This window comes from Astatotilapia calliptera, chromosome 9 (genome assembly GCF_900246225.1).
Source record: "Astatotilapia calliptera chromosome 9, fAstCal1.2, whole genome shotgun sequence".
Classification (NCBI taxonomy): Eukaryota; Metazoa; Chordata; class Actinopteri; order Cichliformes; family Cichlidae; genus Astatotilapia; species Astatotilapia calliptera.
The window spans coordinates 21,979,770-21,992,634 of NC_039310.1; the positions used below are offsets into that span (position 1 = coordinate 21,979,770).

The 12,865-nt window shown below is 38.7% G+C and overlaps 1 protein-coding gene across 3 annotated transcripts in view; it reads right to left on the reverse strand.

The window, feature by feature from the left end:
• dnajc13 (DnaJ heat shock protein family (Hsp40) member C13) overlaps positions 1–11,922 on the reverse strand; it is a 31,521-nt gene extending 19,599 nt beyond the window's left edge. For 2 of the 3 annotated variants that reach the window (XM_026179953.1, XM_026179955.1), the window contains exons 1-5: positions 11,718–11,922; positions 8,891–8,971; positions 1,215–1,290; positions 734–883; positions 290–331 (exon numbers count right to left, since the gene is read on the reverse strand). In XM_026179953.1, coding sequence (XP_026035738.1) covers positions 290–331; positions 734–883; positions 1,215–1,290; positions 8,891–8,958 — 336 coding nt within the window. In that variant the 5' untranslated portion in view covers positions 8,959–8,971; positions 11,718–11,922. The remainder of the gene's footprint in view (positions 1–289; positions 332–733; positions 884–1,214; positions 1,291–8,890; positions 8,972–11,717) is intronic. The other variant, XM_026179954.1, reaches the window with a different exon arrangement.
• Positions 11,923–12,865: the final 943 nt, after the last annotated feature.

Here is a 12,865-nt window from a genome sequence, read left to right on the forward strand (position 1 = left end):
AGACCACACAAGGTTACAAATTAGGGTCACTGAGTGCTGAGGTACACGATGTGTGCAAGTCGCCAACGCTCTGTTGGCAAACTGCAGAGTTCCAAACCTCATCTGACATTAACATCAGCACATAAATTGTGCACCAGGAGCTTCATGCCATGTGTTTCAGTGGCTGAGAAGCTCCTGTAGGTTTGACGTGTGGGTGGCCCACTACTTCTTTACATATAAATGTATATTCAAACTTTCATTTTGATCTTTATTCTCTTTTTTTTTTTTAAGCACAAAAATAAATACTTACCCTTCCTGTTATCTTCCCCTCAGAAAACTCTGTTCTGAATCGCTGTGAAAAAAGAATAATAAGGAAGTCAACAGTGTGCAACCTTACACAGCTAACTGTTGAATCATTAATGACTAATAATTGTAAAACACAACTTCAACGATGGAAAAATACAACTCCTTCCATAGGAAATACTTGTTGCTGCTTAGTTCAGCATAATGACTTTAATTCTTTACAAGAACAACAGTTCCAATGATTCATATCTTTGCACAACACTGACAGCACATCAAACGTTGTGACTTCCAAGTGTTGCATTTCTTTAAAAAAAAAAAAGTGCATTGCACATTAAGTGACCTTGTTAAGACACTACAGCTACAATAGGCTACATCAAAACACCTCAGTCAGGATGTAAAGTCTATTCAGTCAATGGTGGTACTATAGTACTAGCCATGTGTTTATCCTCACCAGCGCTTCTGTGAGCAGCTCTGTCCGGTGCTCTGTTGAAAACTTGAGCGTTTCCGACTTCTTGCCGCTGCCTTTACGGAATGTGAGGCTGAACTCTGTGCCCTGACCTTTTCCTACCGGGCCAATACCGCAGATGTCTCCATAAGTCCACTACAGACATAGACAGTGAAAATACAGGATTAAACACATGTTAAAGCATCAAAAGACCAGTTCAAACATTTAAAAAGTTTCCAAGTGCTTCCAAATGTACAAGAAGCATAAAGATAAATGTCTTATAAGATGCAATGATGCAGCAGTACAGCAGGATCAAATTTTGTGCACCGATAAACACAGAAAAATATATTCAGAGCTGTGATACTAAACCGTTTAGAAAATGTGGGCCACAAAGTGCCAAGAGCAGCACATCCCACAAGCATCTGTGAGGCACTGGAGGTAGAAGAAGAGGTTCATACATCATGAAGGCGTTCTCATTCATACTGACCTGATTTGTTACTTCTAGCGTGGTTGGGTTGTACGTGGTAATGCCATGTGTCCCCACTGAGAAGACTCGCTTGTACCTGGAACACAGAGATGGAATGAGTCAGAAACATAGCCTACCCATCACCAACCACACATCGAAGCAACACCTACACCAACCCAGGCAGTCACATAATATTCGCTGAGAGTGTGGGGAACAGGGCGAAAGTGTGGTGGTTTTTTATTATTATGCGAGATCCTGATAATCTTGACAGCCTTGAAAAGAACCACATTAACTTATCTTAAAATTCCCACTCCGTTACATGTGAGAGGGTAAGAATAATGTGAAATAATGTGAATAATGTGAAATGAAAAGCTCTATTTTTGGCCCTCTGTAAGCCAATGACGACTCAACCAAAGTAACTTTATAAAGACTGGGTTACCTAACGGCATCAACCATATTCAGGTTGGTTAGGTCAGTTCCCCTTTTCCTCAAATAGGAATACAGGATACAGCAGCATGATTTCCCATACCATTTGGGTTGCACTTCATTCCACTCCTTCAGGGAACGGAAGTTATAGTCATAACATTGTTTTCAGGTGTTTTGTGAGTCACAGGAAAACCTTAACTCCTAACAGTATCTAGCTTCACTGGCCCTATACGACAGTGAACGTGAACAATGTGTAGTTTCCAAACATTTACACACTGCCTTCAGTGGGTTTTGATTTTTGTCTGTGTGAGTCATCAAGGTTCCATACAAAACAGTGAGGCAAATTTTGGTTATTCATTGAATTTTAGGGCAGGTTTGCGCATAGGCAATACACAGAATGCATTTAAATTTTAAGGGAAAATCCAGATAAATCTCTTTAAATCTGTGATGCGGGGATTGGGCTCGATATAGGGCATGTCACGTCTAAGCGCACGTCCTCCGAAATCGCTTTTGTTCTAAGAATATTATCTGACATATTACAACAAAAGGTTACAACCTTTTGTATCTCAGCAATTCTGTGATGACTCATTGTTAAATAGTGATGAAAACACAAATTCAAGAGAAGTTATGAGTGGTGCTTTCTAACATAACAGGAAGGAAGTGCTGAATTATGATTTCTCAGTATTCTAGTATGTTACGCTGACAGTGTGCACATGTCAAATGTGGCAGATCAATATGTGCTTGGTTGGAGTTTTTTGGCAACAGCAACATTTTCAGCTGTTTTTGCCCAATTCATACATTTTCATTTTTAAATTAAGTTATTTATGCTGTGTTTATTAAGAGAAAGAGTGCAAACACAGTGTGTTTACATATAAATTGTACCTGGTATCGATGTGCTTTCCATAAGTCTTGAGCTACCCTTATTCCTGCATATTTTGCTTTTAACACAGGAAATGGGTGAAGAGACTAATTTAAACCTGCACACATACATGGAAATACACAACATAAGAAGAAGAAAAAAAACAGAGTTTGTACAATTCTAATGACCTTTAAAGTCCATATTTGGAACAAGCACCTTGATTCTTCAACCCAGCTTGAACGCTCTTAAACAAGTTTTCTTTTAATAGTTCTCTGTGTTTCTTGAAGGACATTCAAAGTTCTTCTTTGGATGTTGGCTGCCCTTGTTCCATTTTCATCACTGTGTTTTACCGGTGAGAAATTGTGACTGTAGCGTCACCTCCGGGCCTCTCGTGACGGCCGTCTGTGTGCAGCAACATGGCGATGGGCATGCCCACGTTCTTGGAGCGTCCGGCAACCACGACATTCTTCCCAAAAGTAGGAATACCTGTGCGTTTAATAATTTCCCAAACACTGTGTTTTACCCATGGCTGCACATACTCACTGTCTTACTGCTCCTCTGACCTCCTATGTACATATATGCAAGGATTTGAGTCAAAAACTTCAAATTTGTATTCATCACTTCACAAGATTTGTTGTCACTGATTTTAAGTCCAGCTCTTGTGTAATCTGGAATATATTAGCCTTTACTCATCATTTTTGTACCTTACAAACGGCTTCTTGACAGGTACCTGAGAGCATTTCTGCATCTTTGATTAGGCTTCACTAAATATATAATGGCTCAACGGTCTTTGCTCATTTTTTTTCAGTTTCATCAAATTTTTACAGGAAAATTACAAAAAGTCTGGTTTCTTTGAACCAAAATGTAAAGACAAGAGTGGTAGCTCAAGATATTTGCACAGTACACAGTACAGTGTGCAGACTGAACATGCTGACTTAGTTCCTTTCCTTTTTGTACATCCTCATTAGGTCCCGTTAACATGAGCTAGTCCAATGAGAAAGCCGAGTAAGAGGAAGTTAATATTAGTGGTTACTTTTACATAATCCATTTGCAATTCTGTATGAATGAAATGACTAACACAAGTTGACAGGCAGTTGCTTTAGGCAATGCCATTAGGCTCAGGCTCATCCCTCAGGCTGTCCCACCCCTTCTCCTTTATATACCAATGTCATGTCCTTCTTGGGAAGCTTCACCCTTAGAAAACTATATAAATTGCTTCATCTCTCTTGACACCACTGCCTCTTTTGCATCATTATGTTATTTTAAGGAATGAAGTCTAAAACCATGAGTCTGCCCTGATCTCAGGGTTCTGGCTCTCTACATGTCTTGACCTTGGTGCCAAATGGCTTGAATTGGATGTCAGCACAAACTTCGTTAATTATTAATTCTCTGTGGGCTGATAGACTAAAAAAAAAACAACAAAAAAAACCAAACAATCTTGGTACAAAGGCAATATCCAGTCTTCTCTATCTGGTATACACGTGGAGGAAAAAAAAAAAAAAAGCCAAATTTATGCCTAATTTTCTGATTTAACAATTAATTCATGTCTTTAAATTGAACCTGTGTTGAATAGTAGAATGTAGCTGCTAATAAATAAACTTAAACTTAAAGAACTTTATTGTCATTGTAGTTATACAACGAAATTTGTTTGGTAGCTCACAGAGGCCAGCGGCATTAAAACAAGAAACGGCATAGTAAACCAAGTAAACGTCAATGCCATTATCTTAAATGAAACAATAAAGACTTAACAAGAACTGACTTTCAGGATGAAGCACACAATAACAGGAAGAAATGAATACACAATGTAAGATGAAGCACAACTCAGATCAATTTAGGAGAGCAGATTATTAGAATGATTATTATGCAGTACTATGCAGAGATTATGAGAATGATTATTCCTATTATATTAAACAACCTTTAAAGCACTTTTGCAAGAATCCTTTAAAAACATTTTAAACATATGCTGTTGAATTTCAGATTTACATTCATACAAAGGTATGAAAATCAACTGGCCAAGACTTGGAACAATCATGTGTTTAGCCATCCATCATGGTAATAGAAGCAAAAACAGGTACAGTTTACACCACAGATATAATCACCATTCTCCTCTCTCCATTACTAAGGTTTCATAATCTTCCCATTAGGCAACTTCCTGTACCGTATGTGACTGAACACTTCTCAACCGTCTCTCCTTAAAACGTGCTCCATTTCTCACGAAGACATCTGAGCTTAAGAGTTGTTAGTAGGGCAACACAACATAATCTTTCGTACAAGACTCAACATAAACACTGGATAACAGAGATGCAGAAAGCAGTGAATAGAGTGCGCTCCAAAACTATAATACTATGAAGGGAGGCAATGACAAGACCCCAAGTATAAACACAGAATTTTAACGGTGAAAAAGATGCATAGCTGTACTAGCAATAAGAAAATGACTGCTTTAAACTGAATAACAAAAAACAGAGATTGTGGCACTGTATTAACACACACCAAAATGATAACACTGTCAAAACGGTGCTCACACAGCTCCTGGATGACATTTAAAATTTTAATTCCTGTGGAAGCCGTAAGGGTGAGCCTAGTTTTTCAAAAGACTGAATAGAGGTGCTACACTTGCAAATATAAAGCAAGCTATAAAAGAAAATCAATTTGTGTAAAAAGTCAGGGAAACATCTTAATCTAATACTCTCTAAAACTAGTCACAAGATTTGACTAAATCATGTTCACAAGCATATTTCAGTGGAAAACTCTACAGCAACAGTGAGTGAACTCAAGTCTACGAGATTTTCATCACTGTTAGTAAATCTGAAACTGAATCTGAAATGTGTAAAAAAGGAAGCGGGCAAAAATACAGAAACAAAACCTTTTCTTTTTTTTTAAATTTTTCCCACCACCATCCCTGCAGAAAAGACCACAAATATTGTCTCTGGCCCAATCCCTGTGTCCACACTGGAAAGCGAATGCCTGATTTATAGTACTGTGTTGAATCCCTTAAGTAATGAGCGACATTTATGCTAGTGTGCTGGTGTGTTTGTATCGCTCTGCCATCACAAGCGAAACTGAGCCATTCACACTGAACTTTGAGAAACTCTTGAACAGTTACTTTTACTGAAATGGAGGAAGGAGAGACTCTGAACAACCGGCCCTGCGTATATGGACTGTTAGAGCTATTATGAGGAAAACCTCCATCTGTCTACACTGGCAGAATACAAAGTATTCCATTTGAGGAAGTCGAGGAAGTTGAGGAAGACAGATACAGTAATAGCTTAATACATTTTGTTTCACTGCGAAATCATCTTTGTGCTAATCAATAAACTGTGTTTACTACCAAACAGACCAATCACAGTGGAGGTCTGCATCACTGGGATGTACAGTTACATTTCTGGGAAGGTACACATCAGGTACAGCATATGGTACACAGCTAAGCCATAGCCTACGCTGTAGATTTACTGCAGTTCTATAAATAAAACATAAGGGCTGTCCTACTGTAATTGGTAAAGTGCATGAAGGCTCTCTTACAGACAATTTGAGCCATTTATTTATACTTTCCTTAAGTCTCTATTTCTGCAAGCTTTGCCTATAGGAAGTCAGTTTGTAGCACAGTGCTGTTAAAAAAGGGGTTGATGGAGATGATTTAGTAAAGTGTAAGAAAAAAAAAAGTTAAACAAAAAATAGAAAACCAACCAAAAGTTATAAGAAATAATTAAAGTTCTGAGAAAAGGGTTTCATTTGAAAATGGATAAATGCAACAACTCACATATCTTCTTTATTAAATCTTTTTTTAATTTTATTTTTTTCCTTAACTGTGATGTTTTGGCAAAAACAAACTGATTAACTGACAATTTGTCTTTTTATTCCTTCTGTAAGGCAACTGGCAATGTCACATGACATGTCACAAAGTCTGTCTCTATCACACATTAGAGTGTGACTCTGAGGCACTCCTGTGGCAACCTGAAACAGCTTCCTCTTACTGCGGGTATTGCAATTGCATAATTAAATAAAACCAAGAACATCATTCCTTGGCATGCTTCGTGGTGTGGCAAAAAAGTGCTTAATTGGTTGGTTAAAACCAAATGGTATAAGATATTTCTCACTACCCACTAAAGACAAAAGCCACCCACAATAAAGCTGGTATAAAGCAAGATGAAAACCTGCACCCTAATGAGAATCTTTCTCTCTGCTGATCTATCAAAGCCCTGTGTGGCAGATCCTCTAAACTGCGTTTGACTTGCACCAGAGAGACTGCTCAACTCAATCTCAGGTTGTCTACGTTTTCTGTCTGAGGCACAGAAATGGGTTACACAAGCACCAGCTCAAGTTTCATTTTCATTTCTCTGTGATCACCCACTCGCATAATTCTCTGCCGCCCTACTCTTAACTTTCTGTCACTTTCTCTCACTCTCCTCAGTGAGTCAGTAAAGTGACCTTCAAATGTTGATGGCAACAATTTATGTTTACAAAGGCCATTACATGTGATTCACATACTTTTCCTGCTCAGAAAACCATTCCCGTATGGATGGGAAGAGACTATAAGGATAGAAATTCCTGTTCACTAAAGCATTGACCTAATGACCTGCATTTAACTTGGGTCAGGAGGGTCATGACGTGAGCCTTGCAAGTCCGATAAACCACTAAAAGGACCTTAAATTGGATCCTCGTGTTGCTCAGGCATAAGAAGGGTGAAATCAGGAAAAAAAACACTTAAGAACATGTAAACAGATTTTTTAAACCAACAATGCTTATGGCTCACTGGTATGCTTTAGTTGCAGCTTGACAAAATTATATGAAATCTAAAACATCTTTTATTTTTATTTTTTGTTTTAAAGCCATTTGGCTACTATATGCTGCATTTACTGTCAAATTGCAGTAGTACAAATACATTTCATTCATGTTGCATGAAATGCCCTGCCTAACTTCACAGTTACTCCATTTCAAAATAATCCCAAACATGATCATATTTATTTTTTACCACAACTTCAAAATTGTTTCATAAGAAAAGTAAACATCTTATTTTATTAAATTTCTATGATTTCATAGCTGCGATGAAAAGTACCAAATAATCATAACAGGCCAGTCACAAATAATTTTCTGGTCAATGTTTTCTTTTTTTTTTTTTAAAAAAGCCTCTTCTAACAGATTCTTCTATTAGAAGAAGAGCTGCTGACCTCTGGTCTAGGATTGAGTTTAAATCATATCTGGGAAAATGAGCTCTGGCTTTCTCGTGATGGCAGTGTAGAGCACTAGCAAACATATTCGTCCCAAGTCTCCCATAGATGTTCAGCTAACATGGGATGAATGAAAAGGCCATTACATACGATTCAAATTTTCCCTGCTCAGAAAACCATTCCCAAAAGGATGTGAAGAGACTATGAGGATAGAAATGCTCAATCATAGGATATTCACTTATGCTTCCCACACCAACAAGATTCCTCATAGAGCATAAAAGAGCCACTGGATGTGTTCACTGTAGGGGTCATCGTACATCAACGCGCGTTTCTGCCGGACACTTCAAGAAGCATTAGTGGATGAACCTCTGACGATGGCTAATGCTTTGCAGCCCTGCTTAAGTTTCCCAGGTCAATAGCAGGCCTTAATGGGACAAAGGCATTTAGAAAGCAAGTATTGGTAATGTGATCCCACCTCCTGACTGCTCAAACTAGGACTTGTCCTTTCTATTAGCTTTGAGGGCTTCCAAGTACAGGGCAGCTACTAGTTTTACACATTTGCCGGTTTAAGGGTTCAATTTGCACACTGACACAACTTAAATGCTGTATAATGTCCCATAAATCGGTGTATGATGGACTTTGGGGGCTAATCAGATACATGTTCACAGATAAGTACGTTGGCTTCATTGTATTGTATTACATCATAACCGTTTTTAATCTCCTTTTAAAAATGCATTAACATACAGTGGCTCAGTTACTTCCTAAAGGCATAGTTAGGATAAAAATCAGTTGGGTATCTTAACTTTTCTACACACATAAAACACATTAGCTTATAATTTTTATAAGGTAGGCAGTAAACATGAAAGAAGGCATGTTTCCCCAGTCCAATAGGCTCTTGACATAACAAAAATGTTTGATGTCTTGTCCCAGCCAAGATATAATACAGTGTTTACTGTTGTTTAATCTCCTGATAGGCACTCATTACCACCTACAATGTTTGACAGAAAAAGAACACTAGCTCTATCATTTAGTAAAGCAGCTTTTCATGCATGACCCCCTATATTTTCCCAAGATAAAGAAGCCAAAAATAAAGAAAGATCTAAGTGATAATTTGGGGACATTTCCGCTTTAGATCCACTGTTTTGTGAAATTATACGCATAACATCTGAAACAAAATATACCGAAGACACTGAAATACTATTTGTGAGTCTAAAAAAAGAAAAACAAAACAAAAGTTGCATTCTTACTTTCCCCTCCAGGAGTGTTTGGTAGTATAGAAACAGGCCAGGTCTCTGTTTTCTTTGACGACATTCATCTTTTCACAGGACCTAAAACACAGAAGGAAAGTTACCATGACAGGAATTTTTTAAAAAGCAAGTTTTTCACCTTCAACAAATACAAAGGTCAAGGAAAAACATGTTTTAAAGATGTTCGTTTAGGCATTTCTTTAGGGTAAGTATTATATTTCCAGTTGTCATATCAGCTGTTACCAAAATCCTTAACCCAGACTTTTGTAATTCACAACCATACCATGTTTACATAACACACATTCCAGTATACCGTGACACACATGTCACACAGTCTCTGAACATATTTTGACTGAGATTTCCACCAGATACCGAACTAATACAGTGCAAACAGTGATTATCCATTAACAGGGAAGAGTCTTCTGCAGCTGGGAGTCCATGACTGAGTCATTCTTCACTGTTATAAGCTACAGCAGGGACAACCCTGTCTCTTCATGCTCTACCTCTATCCTTTATAGTTGCATTCTTGCAGACTCGCTTTGAAAAGTGACACCCCCAAGGAACCAACTGGGATATTACAGCTTGCTCAGCATAAACAAAGGGGAAGCAAATGTCTCCATTCCATGCTGATAACCATAGGTGCAAAAACAATACAGCAGTTCACGAACTGAGAATGTGTCAATAAAGTCTGGCATGAAGCCAGCATGGATAATTGAGGCTACGTAAATATACAGAAGTTAGATGGTGTCTTAGGGTTTGGCCAGGCTCCCAATTTGAATTTACAATGGGAAGGAAAAATAAATCACTGTAATTTTACTTCCAGACTAGGACAGGTGCACAAGGATTAACAGGTTTGCTTTTCCAGCTGACAATAAAAACAAAACAGAACATTACTTTAAGTAGCGGACAGTTAACGATAAACCAGTCACCAGAACACAGTAGAGAAAAGGTGGGAAAAACTGCCTCTGCTATCCTTAGTGCAGTAAATTGTAAGCGACTGCAATGTGACAAGGGGAACCTGTGTCAGCATTCTGCCAGGATCCTGGGAAAAAAAATCTGACTCCAGTTTTCCTTCCTCTCCAGATCGGAGTGCAAATAAAGCAGGGAGCAGCAAAATTATTCATCTATGCATTTATCACAGTTTCTTGTTTTTTACCGAGGACCAGACACAATATTAGGCAAATTTTAAGTATGGCAACACAGGATGAGGATCTTCCAAAGTTTTAAAGGTTTGACATCGCTGTTTCAGGAAGAATAAAGAAATAATTTATTTCCCTCCGAATATACCGTCATGTAACTGTATAATCTCATACAGGCAGATGTTAGCATGAGGGACTGCATAGACTGTGCTTTGCTGCAGCACAGAGCAGAGCAGTTTTATTACATTACTGGGATGAGTGTGCTGCTACGACTGTGGAAAAGAAAAAAACAAGGTAGATTCCAGTGCTGGGTCATGTGATTTACCCCTCCCTGTACCCATCTGTCCCTTTTTGCCCTTATCAACAGCAAATTATTCCTGGTCTATCCTCAAACACATTTTAACAAAACAGAAAAAAGAAATATGAGATAGGCGAACCCAGCACACTGCAAGCAAAGCACATAATCAACATGACAACTTGATCCAAACAGATTTTCACAACTTTTCCTTTAACAAATACAGTTTTTAATAATCAAAGGTCTTGTTATGTGGATGTCTGTGACAATTTCCGCAATCCCACAGAGGATACTGGGGTGTCCTTTTTACCAAATATCTTTATCTAATACCATGTTACTCACAAGGAACTACCCAACTAGACTGCAGCCACAGGTTGTATCCATCACAACAATTTGATCAGGTAACTCTCAGTACTCTACATACTATAAAAATACTATTTAGTTTACAAGGCTAGGTCACCTGTTTCCTTTGGAAAGCAGATGGCTGACAAACTTTAGCATCAGAGTGGGTGCAAGGGTCAAAATATCATGTGCTATGACATCACTATATGGCTCTAACAGGTTTTTTAAATACCTTTAGTTTAAATTCTCTTCTCTGCAATGATATTAGTGAAGCTCATGTAAATTAAAAGGCGCAATGCTCGAGTAGGGAAACACATGAAGGATGCAGACCTTCAGAACCATATAAAATCTTATATCTAGGCCAGGCCAGGCCAAACACATAATATGAGCTTGATAATCTTATTTTCACCTGTTTTGGGTTTTTTGTGCCCTGCAGATATATTGCAACACACACCGACATTAGCCAACTATATGAAACAATCTCTAAACCGAGACGGGAACTTAGTTTGCATTATCTTCTGTGGATCTGCAAGGATTTTATGCAAATATCTTCTCGAAAACTATCATTTCTTCTCTCTTTTTTAAAAAACAGCTAACTAGAAATATAAAACTAACAGTTACACGAAATAGGCTGAAATGGCAAACAGCAATTCTTAAATTGTGTGCAGGTTGTGCGCTGGCTGCTGATCTGTCAAGTAAATCCATGACAAACAGCATTAACGTTACCAAGCAGTTAGCCAGACTGGTTCATTTCAGCAGGCCTACGCGGTTCACTGTCAGGCTAAGCACGGCGGCATAGTTTTGCGACGTCGACACTTGCTGTTCCGCTTAACTACAGTGACCAGCCGATATACTTTGTTATCAGCGTCTGTTTGACAAATGCAGAAAAGGGGGCTGTGGCAGGCCAGTGCTTGGGTTAGCCACCAGCTAACGGCTAACTAGCACATCACTCAGGTTTTACGGACGAACTAGCTAGTCGCATTAGCGACAGGGTTCAATCAAGCAAACATTGGAGAAGCAGACAGTGGCAGGCGCTAACGGCCGCGTTTACCTGTAAAATCGCTAACGGGTGTTATTCGTAGCCGTCCCTCAGCCCCCCACCCTCCTCTGACTGTGCCCGGTGCGTCTCAGTTTTCCCAGTGTGATGCTGAAGGTGCTCAGTTACGCCGTATTCCCCCCAACTGGACTCAGGACGCTGCCATATTCCTCATACCAAAAGTGTGCTACTGCGCAAGCGTGAGGCCTGCCTGTCATGCGGCTGTCAGCTGATTGGTTTGTCAGGAACCAACATTGTGAAGATACCTGATACCAGATCGGTTATTACGTCGAATCATTCTATTTTTCAATTGGTACATACCTTCGAAACTGACCTCGGAACAGTTCAGCGATGCCATATACTGCGGAAGGGGTTTATTACTGGAAATCTCTAGTTTCTTTTAGAGAAGAAATGACCGAATATGCGACCACAGACATAATACTTACATTTCCCTTTTCACCAAATAGTCGAGCACATACAGATTACACACGTAAAGAAGTGAAGGTACTATTAAAAAATTCAAGTAAAGAGGTATAAATAAGAATAAGTAGTTTGCAAAATTATGCACGATCAGGGAATGAAAACGGAGTACAGCTCCTCTACTTGCAAGTAGCCTGTTGTATAATTATTACTCCAAATAACCTTCATGACTAAAAGTGTCTGCTTATTTTTCATCAAAGTTATGTATGACGAAAATATAGGGATAGTCGAAGGGATGCTTGGTAAACTGGACAGCAGATTAAACCTCGCTGATTCCTTTATATTTTACTATTTACCTCTTAATCTTACAAAAAAAAATTTGCAGAAAGAGAGGGGAAATAGCTGGAAAGAACATATTTCTGAACAGTAGCCTGTTCAATAAAACGCAACTCCTGGGATAAATACAACTATTCTGCCCCCTAGGGACACTTTCCCATCAATGCAGCAATTCCTTTTGCTCAGGCATAGTATTCATACAGCCAGTTTCCCGCACATGGGTTAAGCCTGTTCCTAAAGTAGAAGAAACATTAAATGAGGATCTCCACTTAAAAACACTAGACAGAGAAGTTCCAGAGCATAATAAAGGACACAGATATGTCAGGCACACTCAAACAACTTTAAATAAACACGTAGAAAACAGTATTTTTCATCCTTCCCCAGTAATCCTAACATGAATCTACACA